Source organism: Podarcis tiliguerta (assembly GCF_965153285.1).
Source record: "Podarcis tiliguerta genome assembly, chromosome: 11".
NCBI lineage: Eukaryota > Metazoa > Chordata > Lepidosauria > Squamata > Lacertidae > Podarcis > Podarcis tiliguerta.
The window spans coordinates 37,917,850-37,935,908 of record NC_139544.1 but is presented as its reverse complement, the minus strand read 5'-3'; the positions used below and the strand labels follow the sequence as shown (position 1 = coordinate 37,935,908).

General features: G+C 40.2%; 2 protein-coding genes across 2 annotated transcripts in view; one reads left to right on the top strand and one right to left on the bottom strand.

Moving 5' to 3' along the window:
* The first annotated feature begins 29 nt into the window (after positions 1-29).
* PPWD1 (peptidylprolyl isomerase domain and WD repeat containing 1) lies at positions 30-14,764 on the top strand. The gene is made up of 11 exons (XM_083404010.1): positions 30-224; positions 1,499-1,601; positions 2,193-2,293; positions 2,966-3,086; positions 4,732-5,179; positions 6,379-6,569; positions 7,582-7,771; positions 8,350-8,531; positions 9,007-9,088; positions 9,773-9,955; positions 11,696-14,764. Exons 1-11 carry the CDS (start codon positions 62-64, stop codon positions 11,837-11,839), a joined length of 1,908 nt encoding a protein of 635 aa, XP_083260136.1. The 5' UTR covers positions 30-61; the 3' UTR covers positions 11,840-14,764.
* The window catches only part of TRIM23 (tripartite motif containing 23), an 18,062-nt gene continuing 13,337 nt past the window's right edge, over positions 13,335-18,059 (bottom strand). Inside the window, exons 10-11 of the mRNA XM_083404056.1 lie at positions 17,655-17,779; positions 13,335-17,253 (exon numbers count right to left, since the gene is read on the bottom strand). Of these exons, the coding sequence (XP_083260182.1) occupies positions 17,074-17,253; positions 17,655-17,779 (305 nt within the window). The 3' untranslated portion in view covers positions 13,335-17,073. The remainder of the gene's footprint in view (positions 17,254-17,654; positions 17,780-18,059) is intronic.

Genomic DNA, 18,059 nt, shown 5'->3' with positions numbered 1-18,059 from the left:
GTCGCGGGCGGCGCGCTCCCAAGCGCGTCACTACCCAGCGCCGGGAAAAAGCAGAGTCAATATGGCGTCCGCGGAGCCGCCGCGCAAGAGGAGGCACGGCGAGGGAGAGGAGGGCGAGGCGAAAGGAGAGGAAGGGTCGGAGGAGGAAGGAGGGAGAGAAGAGGAGGGAGACCGCTGGGTGGGCCCTTTACCTGGGGAGGCCGTGCAGGTGAAAAAGAGGAAAGGTAAGGGCGGGCGGCGAGGAGCGGGGTGTCAGCCTCGCTGGACAGGGCGACTCTTCTTTAGCACTTCGTCCCTCCTCGTGTTTCCTTCGGAGCCTCTGGTGTCGGGTGATTCGCTGCACGTTCCTTGGAGACGTGTTTAAATTGAGTTGCAGGCAGACCAAGGCTACCTGCTGCCCAGTGTGGGCACTGTGCTTGCGGATACCTGGCTCGGTGGTCATGATCTCTACATAACTAACTGTTCAGGGTGTTGCGAGGTGCAGCTGTTATGTCTCCTTTGCGCTCTTGACGCTTCTGACTTGACATGCTCTGCCTTGCATGACATCCTCCGCAAGAGTGAAGCAGTTATGTATGTGATGCTTAAAAAGGTAAAGGACCCCTGACAGTTAAGTCCAGTCGCAGACGACTCTGGGGTTGCGGTGCTCATCTCGCTTTACAGGCAACATTTGTCTGCAGACAGTTTTTCCGGGTCATGTGGCCAGCATGACTACGGAACACCGAAACGAGAGCAGCGTACGGAAACACCGTTCACCTTCTTGCTGGAGCGGTACCTATTTATCTACTTGCACTTTTGGCATGCTTTCAAACTGCTAGGTTGGCAGGAGCTGGGACCGAGCAACAGGAGCTCACCCCGTTGCGGGGATTCGAACCACAAGCCCAAGAGGCTCAGTGGTTTAGACCACAGCGCCACTCACGTTCCTGTCCCTGCGCGTGCTTACCTGACAGTAGGTCCCCTTGAAAGCACTGGTGCTTACTTCTCAGTAAATGTGGTTTGAGTTAGGTTACAAGTTAAATAATAGCGTACCGGGCTGGAATTTCCTTCTCCTATACTGTAGTGGCTTAAAATACCACTGTATGCATTTTTATGTCTCGCTGAATGTTCTGGAGATTTTAAAATTCATTTTAAGTGGCACAGGTTGGGGTTCACATGTTTAAATGTATCTCTGTGTACACATGCATGCATGCAAACAATCAATCCCTTCACTCAGTTTCACTCAGCTTTATTTTTATGGATACTTAAGTCATGTGAGCAGTCTGAAGTAGTGCAGTCCAAGCACAATTTTGCTGCTTGTGTGACAACTAGTTATGTGTACACTTATTTGTTTGTGTTGGGATCAAGCCACATATAACACGATGATACAGCTACACAGCTGTTTTCATACCACAGTATTGAAAGAGAAGTTTGTTCAGTTTGGTCTCTTTTAAATCAAAATAGTTCAAATAACATTTTTGAAATGGAATACGATTTTTAGGAAACAATATTTCTTTATTTATAGTTCTTGAGTTTGAACATGTCTACCTGGATAATCTCCCCAGTGCTTCAATGTATGAACGCAGTTATATGCACAGAGATGTCATCACGCATGTAGTATGTACTAAGTAAGTCTTTTTTTCCTTTTTCTATTTTAAGTATTGTAGAATTGGACCGGATGTATGTTTCAGGAATTGCATCTTGCCTAAAGAGTGCTTCATAACATTCCTGGATTGCAGGGGGTTGGACTAGAATCTTGGAATCCCTTCTAATGCTACAATTCTATGCTTCTATAAGTGCAGCATAGCTCATCCTGCTTTTTAGCTCCAAGCTTAAGGGGGAAAGTTGTGACATGTCTTTGTTGCATTGAGTCTGTTTCGAGCATCTCTGAAGTGCGGCACAACTGTAAGAACCATCTCTAGAGTTTCAAACTCTGTAGGAGGACTTGAGACAGTCCATGTTGTAATATGCTTTGGAGACTCGCCCAAGTGACCTTGTAAAGCCCAGTGTGAAATGGAATAGCATCTCTGAGGTTCAGCATGTTGTATTAAATATCTTCCCTCTCTTTGGGGAATAAGTAGTGTCCTAGTGACTGTACCTGTGATTTGGCTTCCCAGACTAGCCAGAAGCTGCAGACTCCTGTGAAAGGTTGCTAGTAAAGCATAGATCTAGGTGTGTGGTTCTTTTATAATATGAAGATTGTCTGCTTGTACCTGCAGGACTGATTTTGTAATAACAGCCAGCCACGATGGACATGTCAAATTCTGGAAGAAAGTAGAAGAGGGAATTGAATTTGTTAAACATTTCCGTAGCCATTTAGGTAAGTTACTGTGTTTGGTATTTTCTTTTTTCAAAAAGAATATATTATTATTTCATCATTTAAATATGCTTTATAGCACACTTTAAAAATCCGTACCATATTTTAAAAATTGGGTTCTGTAAAGTTACTTAGCTTGAGTGATTAGTTTTTGTGCAAGTAGGGTAGCCAGATGACAGTGGGTAGACAGTTCTCCTGCGCCTTTAAAAGTTTCATAGAAGAAGACATTTCAGCTGGTGTACCTTGCATGACAAGCAGCACCTGGTGAAATTTCCTCTTCTACTGGTGCAGGAGTCCTGTCTTCTATTTGCTGCTGGTATGCACTGGGCTTCTGAGCTCTCTCTTCTTCAAGCCCTGGAATCACCTAAAAACCCTTCTTGAAAAACGGCTTTTCAGTATCAAATCAGATACTATATGGAGAACTGAGATCAGAAGACTGCAGAAGCTCTCAGTTCATATTGTGATCTTTGAATCCCAGCCTTCTAGGGCCATTTTATACATGACTATTCAGAAATAAATCCTACTGAGTTCAAAGGTACTTTATCCGTCCCTGCAGCTTTAGTTTGTGACATAATTCCATCTGAAGCATTTATATAGCAATTATGATTTTGTTCAATTTTTTCCTCAAACTTATTCTCTGTAAATAGACTATTTCCTTTATTTTGCTCGGAATAGGTGTTATTGAGAGCATTGCTGGTAGTTCAGAAGGTGCATTATTCTGCTCTGTTGGGGATGATAGAGCAATGAAGGTTTTTGATGTGGTGAACTTTGATATGATCAACATGCTGAAACTTGGGTAAGTCACTTTTCTTTTTTAATGGTCCTGGTAGATTTCTTAGTGCTTTAGAATACTTCTGTCTAAGAGGTAATTGGTTGTCATTGATTATGGCACACAAATAACGGTGACATGTCTAATTGCTGGTATACTTTTAATAAAGGAGCAGAAAAGAATACATCAAGCAAATACAGGGTTGCATTACATTGCATATAATCATGAATTGTGAGGGGGACATTTATCAGGAAAAATGTAAAGCAAATTATATTACTTATTTTAAAGTTGCAGTTATTTTGTTGAATTCAGATTCCTTGAGATAAGACATTGAAGAAAAATAAGTATTACTCTCCTCCTACAGCCTTACAGAAGGGACGCGGGTGGCGCTGTGGGTAAAACCTCAGCACCTAGGACTTGCCAATCACATGGTCGGCGGTTTGAATCCCCGCGGCGGGGTGCGCTCCTGTTGCTTGGTCCCAGCACCTGCCAACCTAGCAGTTTGAAAGCACCCCCGGGTGCAAGTAGATAAATAGGGACCGCTTACCAGTGGGAAGGTAAATGGCGTTCCGTGTGCTGCGCTGGCTCACCGGAGCAGCTTCGTCACCCTGGCCATGTGACCCGGAAGTGTCTTCGGACAGCGCTGGCTCCCAGCCTCTAGAGTGAGATGAGCGCACAACCCTAGAGTCTGTCAAGACTGGCCCGTACGGGCAGGGGTCCCTTTACCTTTACCTTTTTACAGCCTTACAAGTGCTGCAAAGCACACCCAGAGTTTTACTTAATGCATGTCAGTTCAGGTGGAGTCTTGCATGAAAAAGAGATGAATGTGCCGAGCTGCCCACCTCCATTAAAGTAGCTGGGGAAATTAAAGTACAGTATCTGTGAACTTCTTATGTGTTCTTCAGAGTTCATGTCACAGGTCATGCATATGTGTGTGGGAGAAGGTCCTTGGTGCAGTCTGTATGAGAAAGAGAATTTATGTCCTGCCATTCTTGTTTCTCTCTCTTAAAAAGAGAAATTTTAAACACAATGAAAAATGCTGGTGATGCCACAGGTATTAGATTAGAATGCTGTCCACATGCAGGTCCCAACACACCCAATGAAGATCATGCTTACTTATATCACTGTAGTCAGTGGGATTTACCTACCAATCATGATTAGGATTTTATTGTTTCAGTCCAATCCTGTGCAGTGATTTACTGAGAATTTCTGTTAAGTGAGTGTTCACAGGATTTCCCCATGTGACTTGGGAGTGAGTTTCATTTAACACAGTGGGGATTACTTCTGAGAAAACTGCATAGATACGGTTTGCAAGTATAGTTAGCAAAATGCTAAACTGATTTTAAAAATGTCTGTTACAAAACAGTTCATGCTGGACTGTGTAGCTTCATGTAGGCTAAACAGAATAGCTTCATGAACTGAATAAAATGAAAGTGATTGCTCTACAGAATAGGAATTATTATAATATTTGTTAATGAAATGGTCATCTTGTAGGAAATAATATGTTTTGCCTAAAAACCTTGTTAAATTAAAGCAATATTTCAAAATATTCTGGGAAAAAATTATTCCATATGTTATGATTATTATTAGCTTTTTTATTTAGAATATTGAATTTAAATATTTAATCTATATTCCTAAAATCATGCCAATCCAATTGTTCTTTTTGTTTTAGCTACTACCCTGGCCAGTGTGAATGGGTGTATTGCCCAGGAGATGCAATATCTTCAGTTGCAGCGTCTGAGAAGAGTACTGGGAAAATATTCATATATGATGGTCGAGGAAACAATCAGCCACTTCACATTTTTGATAAACTTCACACATCGCCTCTTACTCAGATACGACTGAACTCTGTCTATAAAGTCATAGTGTCATCTGACAAGTCTGGAATGATTGAATACTGGACTGGGCCTCGCCATGAATACAAATTTCCCAAAAATGTGAATTGGGAATATAAAACAGACACTGATTTATATGAATTTGCTAAGTGTAAAGCATACCTAACTAGTATATGTTTCTCCCCTGATGGCAAAAAAATGGCTACTATTGGTTCTGACAGAAAAGTCCGAATTTTCAGATTTTTGACTGGGAAACTGATGAGGGTCTTCGATGAATCTTTGAGTGTAAGTATATATATTTTTCAACATTCAGTTACTTGCCAGTACAGATGATCTTTTTTTATTTCTTTCACAGATGAGAAATACATATATACAAATCATCCTCTATAAAAGGAATATTTTCAGCATTACATTGCAATATCTGTTTAACATTATTACTACACTGGTGATTTATTCTTCTTTTAGTTATACTCCTCAGAGTATGTGGGCTAATAGACTGTAATAAAGATTCTGATAAAAATGGATACCATGAAGTTAACAATCAAGGAAAAATTAAATGGTATTTTTAGAAGACTTTACTGTTGTTACAAATGTTAACTGAATTACTTTTATTGTGCTTTCTAATAAAATTTTATTTTAATTTTCTTCAAAATTAAAAGTAATAAAATTACTTAACTGTCTAACTACTATAACCTTGTCAGATGCCACATCCAATATATGAATTGCCAACATTTTGCTATACATGTTGAAGTATGTATTTTAATTGTGTAAAGACACATGTAACTAATGTTGTATGTTACATAAATTGACCTCATTAGCACATAATACTAAACTGTGTTTTGTTTAGCCATAATATGGCTCATCAGAGTGACCATAATTTTTTTCTGGCAAGAAACCATGATGTGAAGCCGTGGATTCTTGTGAGCTTATAAACCATGGCTTGTTTTAATTCTGGTCTGATGTTCTATTTTAACCATGCTTAACCATGGCTTGTTTGACCATCTCACATTAAATACTGTCAATCTACAGAGGCAAGAGCAGCTGGAAAACAAACCAAGCTTTGGAGAAATAAGTCATGTTTTATTAGCTCATCTATGAGACTTGTGTTTTGAACAAATCATGGTTAAGTCAAGCCATGGCTTAGAGTTATGTGCAAATACAGCATTTATGTGCATACTCAATCTCCTTTGCACATGAATAGATGTGGCATCTCCATGAAAATAATTCTGCCAACATTCCTAAACTCTTGCAGATAAAACTATACTAAACTAAAAACCAATGTAGCCTACTACAAAATAAATAAGAAAGAATTTAGGTGTTGTGTCTGATGGGCAATATTGATTTATTCATTGAACTTATAACCATTTCATTATATGTCTCAAAGCAGCTTACAGAAACAATTGACATGCATTATACAGAATTTATTAAAAATAAATCCAAGTCAAGTTAAACACACATTATAGGTAGGTGTATTGTTTCTGTAGATGTTTACTGAGCTGCAACAAATGAGACAACAGCTGCCTGACATGGAATTTGGTCGGCGTATGGCTGTGGAGCGGGAGCTGGAAAAAGTGGATGCTGTCAGGCTAATTAACATCATTTTTGATGAAACTGGACACTTTGTGCTCTATGGGACAATGTTGGGAATCAAGGTCATAAATGTGGAAACAAACAGGTAAGTCTTGCTCTTACTATTTCATGTTAGCTGTACCTATGTTGTTTTGTTCAGGGATTTCCAAGAGATTTTAAAGAAAGAAGCTCAGCCTTCATAGGCTCTTTAATTGTTCCAAATTGATACATAATACATTTAAATAGAATTGATTTGGCATTACTCATTGGGAGAGCTATAGCTCAGTGGTAGAACATCTGCCTTGCATGCAGAAGGTCCCAATTTCAGACGCTGACATCTCCAGGTAGGGCTAGGAGAGACTTCTGTCTGAAATAGTGGAAAGCCCTTGCCAGACAGTGTTAACTGTACTGAGCTAATTGGATCCGGTGGTCTCACTTTGTATAAAGCAGTTCCCTCTGCTCCTATGATCCATGTTAGTTAATTGGCTTATAAATCATGACTTGCTTAAACTCTGGTTTGAACCCCACATCCCACCCACCCCCTGATATAGTAGTCCTGTGACAGGTTTAGAAGAAAATGGCCTTGTGAGTTAATTGTATCCCCCTTGAGACCAAGGTTAGCCCACGGAATGGAGGCCCACCCCCACCCCCCAGATGTAAAGATTCAGTGCCCAGTTTCACATTCCTGCTGAATGATGATAGGGGACTATCCACATAATTTGCAGATTTCCATTGGTTAAATGATTCCAGATCATACATTTTCATCAGCTACCCATCGGGGACCCATAATATGAGAACTGATACTTTAGATCAGCTTTCTGGTGTGTTATAACTGACACTTTTTCATTATCCATTTGTATTAAGAGTATTACTTCCAAATATGTTTGTTAAGAACATAACAGCCCTGCTGTATTGGGCCAGAAGTTCACCTAGTTTCTAAGCCCACAGTGCCTTCCAGAAGGTCGTCGATATCCCTATGATGTACTGTGGATCTTTGCTTCCAAATTAATCCAAAAATTAATATGATTTTTGGATGCAGGGTGCTCTGAAATATTACATATTAAAGGCAGGCTACATAATGATTTTGAAGTTCACGAATTTTCCTTTCCTGTATGTAGATGTGTTAGAATCCTAGGCAAGCAGGAGAACATCAGGGTCATGCAACTGGCTCTGTTCCAAGGTGTCGCAAAGAAACACCGTGCTGCTGTTACAGTAGAGATGAAAGCATCCGACAACCCCGTTCTTCAGAATATCCAAGCTGATCCAACAATAATCTGCACCTCCTTCAAAAAGAACAGATTTTATATGGTAAGTTTATATCAGGGGCTCTAGCTGGCAGTTTTCCCACCCCCTGTAGGCTACTTTTAGCAGATGGGTGTGCTGCCCATCTTTCAATCACCTAAAGCTGCCAAGTGATTTCCCCCCTTTTTGATAACCTTTGATATAATACTCTTCACATGTCTTACAACTTGGTTCTAATTCTAATATGAATTTTAGTACATTTTTGTACTTCCTTATACCAAACAAATAGGGTGGGGGTGTCTTGGTGACTATTTCATTATGAGAACTCCGCTTAAGGTGAAAATGCAGTAGAAACCTTCAAAGATACAGGGGCCACAGAAACATGTCTTTAAAGCTAAGTTTAGCTCACATAAAAACTTAATATTTTTTGTTGAGATTTTTGTTGAGATGTTGACAGTCTTCAGATATTCTAAAAATATGCCAAAGGGCAATTCTTTTCACTTGGCATATGACCAGAAACAGTTTGCAAACTACAGCCTATCACTAGTTAGGAACAAAATGTCTTTGGAACTACAGTGTATGATCCTTCCAATTCCATTAGTCAATAAGAGAAACAAGGATGCTGCTGCTATCTTGTCCTTCAGTTTACCAAACGTGAACCAGAAGACACCAAAAGTGCAGATTCTGACAGAGATGTATTTAATGAGAAGCCATCTAAAGAAGAGGTCATGGCAGCCACTCAAGCTGAAGGACCCAAGCGAGTTTCTGATAGTGCCATTATCCACACAAGCATGGGAGATATACATGTCAAGCTCTTCCCTGTTGAGTATGTATATGACTACTTTTATATTTCATTCCATTTTTAATAAAGATTCTCATTATCTTGAGCTACTGTTGGACCATTCACTACCATCATTGACAGAGCTGCACCTTTTCTCTTGGTTTGCTTATGTTCCATTCCCTCATATCTATGGCACCACCATTTTTGTTCTGGTAAACCATTTTTACTGCTACTGCTTTCTCCTACATTGTGACAAAAGGAAGAAGCTTGTAAGCTTTCCTTTTTTCCATAACAAGAAGGCAGTTTTAATTTGTAATATGCAAAATGAGTTACAGAATGTGATCGTGAATGAAGAGTTGTCTTCCTACTGAATGATCTGCCAGTTCTTTATGGATATCGATAGCTGCAGTCAAGTGCTCTCAGTTTCACTAGAGCATCTACAAATACGGACGAATTCAAAACATTACCCTATTCCAGTGCACTAAGTACTATACTAACATCTAATACCTTTTAACTGCAGGTGTCCCAAAACAGTGGAAAACTTCTGTGTACATAGTAGGAATGGCTACTACAATGGCCACACCTTTCACCGCATAATCAAGGTAACTTTGGTATTAGTAGCAATATTTCTGTGTTCTCAAATGTTGTTAAGCTCGTTAGATAAACAGGGCTGCAATATCTTTATTTTTTCCTGTCACATAATGGCTTATGCACATCTTATGATTAAGTCCTACCCTACTTGTGGATTTTGCATTTGCATTTCTGAAGGATTTTGTGCAGAATTCCAAAACTGTAATCACAGCATATCAATCTGGGATACAGTGGTGTCACCACTGTAGATAAAATGGATAGACATTTTTTCTCTTTTCTTGGTAATACTGAAATTTGGATCTCTTAATGACACTGATCAATAGTAGATTTGAGTCAGACCAAAAAAAGTACTTTACACAGTGCATAATTAATTTTCAAAATTTGTTGCTATGAGATGTGGTAATCGCACTAGGCTTTAAAAGGGGATTTGACACATTCACAGAGTATAAGGCTACATGTATGGATGCTGGTCCTGATGGCAGTATGGTCCTTCCTGGTTGCGAGGCTGTATGTTTCTGAGTATCAGTTCTGGAAACAGCAGCAGGAGGAGGCTGTTGTCTTCAAGTCCTGCTTGTGGGCTTTCTGGAGGCATCTGATTTAGCAACCATTTTAAGCAGGATGTTGGACTGTGCCTAATCCAGCAGGGCTGCTAATGTCCTAAATTGTGATTTTTCTTTCTCCCCCTCCAAACGTAGGGCTTCATGATCCAAACTGGAGATCCTACTGGAACCGGAATGGGAGGTGAAAGTATCTGGGGAGGAGAATTTGAGGATGAGTTTCACTCAACTTTGCGACATGACAGGCCCTACACGCTTAGTATGGCTAATGCAGGACCAAATACCAACGGCTCACAGTTTTTTGTAACAGTAGTGCCAACTGTAAGTACCATGTCAGATGTCTTAACAGTGGTTATTGAATTGCCTCTTAGTGAGTAGCAAATGTTTTGAGGCTGTTGGTAGATGGAAGGGTGTTCCATTGTGTCTGTTGTCTACTATAAGGATGAGGAAGCCTATGGACTTCCAGATGTTGTTGAACTACAGATCCTGTCATCTTGTGACTAATGATCATGCAGGCCTTGTAATGCAGGTTATAGTCCTGTAACTGAAAAACCACGTTTCCCATCCCTAGTCTACTTGGTGGTTATAGGGCAAGGAGCTGAAGGCAGCCACCATATTACATTAGCTGCAGAAAAACATTATTGTTACACTTTGTTTCCCTGAACAGGTGAGGTAATAAGCCTGTACCTGGCCTGTACATGGGTGGGAGCACCCATGATTGAATGCTTCTTAAGAGAGCCAGCATCTTTTGCTGCCCTTGACAGCCAGCTAGAATTGGTTACTATATGCTCTGCCTTATCTCCCAACAAAGCAGAGTAGCAGGGTCTTCTCTGATGTGGAATTGGGCTTTGAGAGCACTTGGAGGCATTGAGTTTGGTTATACTGTGATGCTTCCAAAGCTTGCCACAATTGCAGGAATGAACCCCTACCCTTCTGCTGGGCTTATGAGAACAGCAAGGAGACACATTGTTGTACAGGGTGCGTCCTTTAAAAGAGGCCCCGTGGATACAGAATACACATGTTCCACAGGGCCTCTTTTAAAAGCCTCACCCTGTATATGTAACTGTGCTTCAGAGGGTTTGGAGAAGCAGGAAGAAGTTTGAAGAGCATCAGCATCCCTCTGAAACCAGTTGAAAACTGGATATGAGCTATTGCCCACTTCTCATTTTTTGTGCATATGTCAGGTTAAGAGATGCTGGCTATTAGCAAACCCCTATGTTCCTCTGCAGACACTGGCTGAAAAGTCCTAATGGAGTAGTTAAAAACATATCTTGCCCTTCTTCTGAGGTGCTTGTGACATCCTATCTGTTTTATTCTTGCTACTACCAGATCTGGAAGATAGTGATTGACCCAAAGTGTGCTGCAGTTCAAGGCTGAGTTTCTATCTGAAGGCAGGGGTCCCTGGGCCAAGTCCAACACTTGCCTTTCTTCCACTAGATAGGCCTCATCCCTGAATGACTTGCATCCAGTGTGGCTGGGCAGAAAACTTTCTAGGTCGGGTCTCTCCCACACCCCTCTGTTATCCTCTGGCAGGATAACAGAGACATGAGGAGAGGTTTTAACATCAAACCTACTACGCAGCTGCTCTCCTGGCTGCTTACCATCAAGAGATGAGTTATCTGTTTCATATTATAGTTATGTTATATGTTGCCTTGTGAACCACTAGGTTGGAAAGGGGGATACACATATTTAATATAAATAGCTTAAATAATCTGTTTGGTAAGAAGGTAGCAGGATTTAGTTCCCCTACCCCACCCCCCACCAAATGATCAAAACTTGTCCACAACCTAATATGTGCACAGAAACTGTAAAGGCAGTACCAGTTTTGTGTTTATGGTTCATTATCCAGCTTGGGATATCTGTGGAAACTGCTTCAGTGCACATGCAGCCTTTTGAAGAGTTAAGCAAGTCAGCAAACAAGCAAGCATTAAATGTAATAGTGTTTACAGAGATCCTGTTAGCGATAGTTTACATTACACAGTTCTCAGTATAGTAACTTGAGATTTAATCATAATTTTCTCTTTCTTTTGCTCCGTCAACTTGATCTATGGCCTTGCGCAGCCATGGCTGGACAACAAACACAGTGTATTTGGAAGAGTATCTAAAGGAATGGAGGTCGTTCAGAGAATTTCAAATGTGAAAGTCAACCCCAAAACTGACAAGCCCTATGAAGATGTCAGCATTATTAATATCACAGTGAAATGAAACAAGAGTTTTAAAGAAACCTTGCAATTAAGGGACTTCAAAAACGATGCACCTCGTATCTCAGTTTTTCTGCAATGGGAAGGTTGATATCTGCTCTGAAACTTTCTAATCATTATGTGTCCGAGGTGCTCTCAGCTGTATCTTTTTTTAAAATGTTTTTTATACAAAAAATAAAAGCCAGCCATGTTAAGAAAAATATGCATCTTATGTATATATTGCAATGGTTTCTATTATGGAAAAATGCTGCAGCATTGTGAGCAGCTCTTCTATTCCAGCACTGAGATATTTTTGTGTCTTCCAATACATTACCCACAAAATAGAATGGGGGAAAAAGTTTTTTTTAGGGTTTTAAATGTATTTAAATGCAAATACAACATGTAACCATAATCACTACTGTGCATTCTTGACAATAAGAATCTCTTTATACTAAATAACATACAAAACAAGTGATAATTTGAGCCACTGATATTTGCTAATACTAAATAGGTATCATTTAGGTTTTGAGTGGAATTGTTATAAAAGGATTATAGTGATTTGTCCCTTTCTTAATGCATTGTTCTTGAAATTTGAGCAAGATTGGGAAAAGTTCATCTTTTCCCCCCTGGCAGATGGCTGCAGAGTGTGTATGTTCCTATTTGGAGGTCAGCAAAGGTGCATAACCTTGCACACCTTCTGGCAAACCACTGCCAGATAATTGCCTACTTCCATTCATCAGCTTCCCTCCTTCATGGGGTGGAATCCCTGCAGTCTGTCTGCAGGAGAAAAGCAAAGCTGTTGCTTCAGTGTGGCTCACTGAAGAACTTGGGGAATGGGACAGGGCTGGAGGAACAATCTCTCGGCACTAGATGGCACTAATGAGGAAGTGGTTCCCGCAACTTGCAGTTTCTTAGAAGTGCTTGGCTTGGAAGAAGAGCAAGTGATGCTAAATATCTTAGCTGTGTTGAGGAAGGGAACCCAGAGAGGGGAAGGAGGATGAGAACCATCCCACTTTGCTTAAGCCCTGTAACCCTCTTCATTGCTTTCAGGGGTTGTCTCGAGAAAACCTTGCTTCAGTAATCCCCGGAATTATGAGAACAGTGAGTGGGGTGGCTGTCATTTGGCAGCATTACCTAGGCACCTCCACTGGCTTCTGGTTTCAATTTTATCTGCTAGCTTCAGACTGCAGGCTATCCATGCATATTGGCCAGTTTCCTTTCACTCATCACCTTCATTTTGTGCCCCAAGACTAAGTGAGGTCAACCTCTGAACATGCACACATGTGCCATTTGTTTTGACCACATTCTTATGCGAGCTGACATCTATAAAGAATGGAAGGAGACACTTAGCAGTCATTTGAAACCTCCCACTCCCACTTACAAATATAAACCATCCAACTTCCAGACACATTCACTCATTATTCACTTTCTTGGTTGACCATAAATAAATATTTGATTGGGGGGAAAATAAAAATTAAGTGGCAGAAATCTACTTCAGAAAGACGACACATTCCACCAGCTGGTTAGAGAATTTTTATTGTTAGGGAGTCCAAGGCCATTTTGAAATCACACCATCAAATTTTTTTAATCCAACATTGTTTTGTGAGCTATTTTATACCTTGTGTAGCCCCAGAACATAGAATTATTCGTGCTATAACCCCTCTCAATACTTCCATTCACTCCCAATCCACAATTAGAAAAGAATTCATTACATACAGTTAAAAGCTAGAGTATGTCAAGGAATGAAGCCCTATACATTAATACGTTATTTTTTAAAGCAATACGTTAATATAACCTCTTTATTGTCACTGAATGTTGCATTTTAGTTTCACAGTTAAAACTAGACTATGACCCAATTGTTTTACAAACTGTCTGTTCTTAATACAGCTTTTATGCTAACCTTTAAAAATCTCCTTGGAGTTGAAACACTTTCTTAAAAACTAGCACATATCAGTATACTAAACTGAGTTGAAGCTCAACATCATATGAAACAAGCTTGAAGTTTATAGCTGAAATTGTTATATACAGTACAAACAAGCTGCTAAAATTTTATCTCGTAATTGTTTGAATTCAAACAAATGCAACACTTATGTTCACAGTCACTTAAGTGGATTTCAATACTTTTAACGCAAGCCCACTACATTTATAGTAGAGCTTGACAGGAACAAACAGGTTTTTGAAAAACAAGTATTTATCCAATGTCCTAAAACATCTTGAGTGTTTTACAAGGAGAGCCCAGAACAATAACGCTACAGCAATTAAAGCCACAGAAGAACAATTCACATTTACCCTTCCCAACCGCTGCATTATCACGTGTTGTCATGCATTTGAATAGTGTTGAAAAATAAAAGAGGGTATAAATAAGTGAAAGCCTGGCCTCACTGAAATGCAGTCAAAAGTCTCCAAATTATTTCAAACACATAGCTAGGCCTTGCACATAAATGCATCAAGTCTAGGTTTGTGGTATGCTGTGAAGAGGTTATTCATTGAGGCAGAGGAAAGTTCCTTGAGCGTAAAGGTCTCTTGTATGGGCAGTGATAGCCACTTGTTGTAACAAAGCAGGATTCAGCAAACAAGATTTTAGTTAAAGTGAGAGTAGTTGTAAGTATCTGCTTCATCTAGAAGAGCCAGAAAAGAAAGGACCTGCATCGTGACAACAACTGTATCTCAGCTAAGTAGCAGAATTCCCATGCTTAAAATCAGACCTGTGGCAGCCTACTATATGCAATATTCCTTCCTAACTGAACACCGCATGAAGCTTTCAAGGTATTCAGACACTTTGGAATCTTATACTTGTGAAGAATTTGAGAGCCCTTAGTAATAATTTTCTAGATCAGCTTACCAGGAAAATTTCACCAGAAAGGTTGGAAAGGTAGTTCTGCAATCCTACATTCAATTACACAGGAACAAGCCTCACTGGACACAGTGCAACTTAATCTCTCCCCCCCCCCCCCAAAAAAAACCCTATGCATGGTCTTGAGCTGCATCCTTCAATGCGTATAGCTGGTTACAAAAAGCAACATGTTCAACCATTTCAGGATTAACGTTTTGAACAGACCTCTATTTGAAGTAAACACATGTTGCATGTGGAACCATGAACAGCTGGTGAGGTGCTGCTCTGGGTAAGCTGATATACTGCTACCCCCAAATGATTATCTAATTACTAGTTATAATTATCTAATATTAGTTGTGTTATCTAGAACCAACATAGGGAAAACAGTCTACTCAAAGGGTTTCTGAAAGGAACATTACGGGCCAGATTCAACTAACCCAGCTTGTCAATGGAAGCCAGCACTAGGACTCCTGCTAATGCAAAGCAGCTAACCCTCTCCTTTCCCAAATCTGCTCTGGAAGGCTGGTAAAACCCCTGGAACAGTCCATGGGAATGAGAGGGGCGATAATTTTGTCCAGCAAGCAGAAATTCTTGTGCTGGGAGCACAATTAGAAGGGCATGATGTTTAATTCCTATGTTGCTTGGGGAGAGAATCTGGATTTAAAAAACAGAACTATCCTTTTTAGGCCAGTACCAGCAGTCAAATTTGCCTGCCTCAGCCCTGCCTGCTGCAGCCTGGGGACTAGTGACTACAGCAGCGTGGAATCAGCATTTGAACTCTGAACTTTTACTCAACCACATACATGCCCTCTTCATGGTATAAGATACAGGGAACTTCCTCACACAGCTCCACACAATTCCTCCATTGGTGTATCTGCAGAAGGTTATCCAGGTGTATGTTACAGAACTTGGGTCCTGTAACTTGAGTGTCCTGTCAAAGACACACATCCTTTTTCCTCAGTGCACTGAATGACCAAAAGGATGAATCCAAATGCTAACAACTGGTGTCTTCACGTAATTGGGTTAAATATTTCACTGACCTGCAAAACACAATGTGCTCAAGCAGCTAACCAAGTGATAAACTGATTAAGGCTAATGAGATAAACTGCTACAGATCCTTGTTACAGAGCTTTCCCCATTCACAGATCCTCTGACGTTAGAAAATATATATACAAGCCTATCCACCATAGAATTGTAGCCGAAAAGAAGTTTTGAAGGCAAAGCTTACCCCAGATTTGAGTAAAAGTGCAGCCACTGTGACAGTGTAATTGTGCTTCAATGTTTCTTATATAGGGAGTTGCAAGAGAGGTACTTCAGCTTTCCAAAACTGTACATGATTTCCCATCAAGAACTGAAAATAAACCATTACTGATCTTATGGAAATAGGGGTATGTAATCATGTACCACCAGATCAGAAGTTGCCTGCATGGCACAATGTACATATGCAATTCAGATGAAGGAGGGAAAGGAGGATTTTAAGAAGCTGATTAAAATAAAAGGTCCCCCAAAAAGTCTTTAAAAATGTATATTTAGGCAATGTCCACTTGCGACCTCAGTCAGACAAACAAATACAACTGAGGAGAGATTTTAACCAGGGCACATTTAGGTCTACACTTGGATAGCTGGAGACCTGACCGGCCATTAACCCGGGCCCAAGAGCTTCATCCTGCATGAGAAACTCTAGCATCCATTTTACTGCTGGTCCTTCTGCAAGGTGGTGTTTTTTCCTCTAAAATGGAAGATGAAGGAGGAAAACGACAATGAAACTTTGAAGGAGTTTGGTTGCAGTAGCTTCCGAGGGGCAGCGGGGATATTTGGAGCTACAGAGTAAGGATGGCAAAGGTCTTTTGGCCTGATGGCAGCATTCACCAAGGACCACTTGCTACTGGTAGGTGTGCCCATTCCACACTCTCACACATGCAAGCTACACAAGGTGCCCAGACGAAATGCACACACGTCTACGAGTACATAGGCTCCATGCCCAACCCGGCACCATGTCTACTTCATTTTTCTTTTTATCAAGAAGTGGTTTGTGTGTGCCTGCGTGCCCAAGTGAGATCTGAGAAAAAGCGAATGCAGCTAGGCCAACTCTGAAAGGAGCAAGGTCAAATAAATGCTAAGTTCCTAAAGTACTTGTGAGAAGATAAATTAGTTGCTTAATAGGTAAGACCTTTCAAATCTCATTTCTTAAAAAAAAACAAAAAACACCAAGGCACCTTTCTTGCAAATCCATCACGCCACTATTAAATTACCATAATTTACAGGAATTACATACTCACTGTACCACACTCCAATAAGCATTCCAGCAAAAATGTTAGTTGTTTTCTTTAGAATACATAGCCTTAGATGAAAAGTTCGTGTTTGACCATCTCAAGTCACACAAATAAATTAAGTGATCTTCAAGCTTAACACTGCTCAAGAGGACCTTATGCGACATCCAGTACACCTGCGGCTACCAGGTGTCTCGAGAGCCAATCCAGTCCTTCATACAGTCCCATGCCACTTCGGGCATCACACCCTTGAATGTACCAGCTCCGACCACAACAGAGTTTGTGCAGACTCAGCAATTCTGTGACCTCTTCTACGGAAAGTGCCCCTGCCACATCCTGTAAACAACAACCATATACTTAAATGTATAGACAGTAACTTAAGAATTAGTAATCTTACCTTATGAATGTGGCAGATTGGAAATTAAAGTCAGTGCCAAAACCTACAGAATTTTGTTAAATATATTTAAATACTTCACAAGTATTCAAGTACCAATTACGTTTTTAAGAAACGTGGCTAGAACTCTATCTGCAAGATTTTGGAAATTAATAGAAGACCCCAAAACAGACTGTTAAGAAGGTTGGGATTTTTATTTATTTTCGGGCTAAATTAACAGTTTATCAGAGGAAACATTACAATTAATATAGCCTTTTAAATTTTGTTTCCATACTTAACTTTACACTAGCAAAATGAAGTTAAATTGAGACAAGTGGGAATACTTAAAAAAGGACCACAATACCTGCTTATTGGCAAAGATCAGCAGCAAAGCATCTCGCAACTCCTTCTCTGTTAACAGTTTGGCAAGTTCATTGTGTGCTTCACTGACCCTGTCTCTGTGGCTGCTATCAATAACAAACACCACCGCTACAGGAAGAGAACAATTATGCAGCTACATTTTGCTACACATTTTCATTCCATATGCAGATATTATAACTTAGGAAACAGGGGAAAGACCCCAGCCCTATATTCTACAGCTGAAGTCTATACATATTTTCCAGAAATTGTTTATGTGCTACAAACTAGCAGTTGAACCATTTTCTTTACTAAAATAAACTGCACTGTATAACTTTCTAAACTGTATCAGCCTGAAGCAAAGCCAAAGATCAAATCTGAAAGTAAATGCAAATCACTCGTCACAGAGACC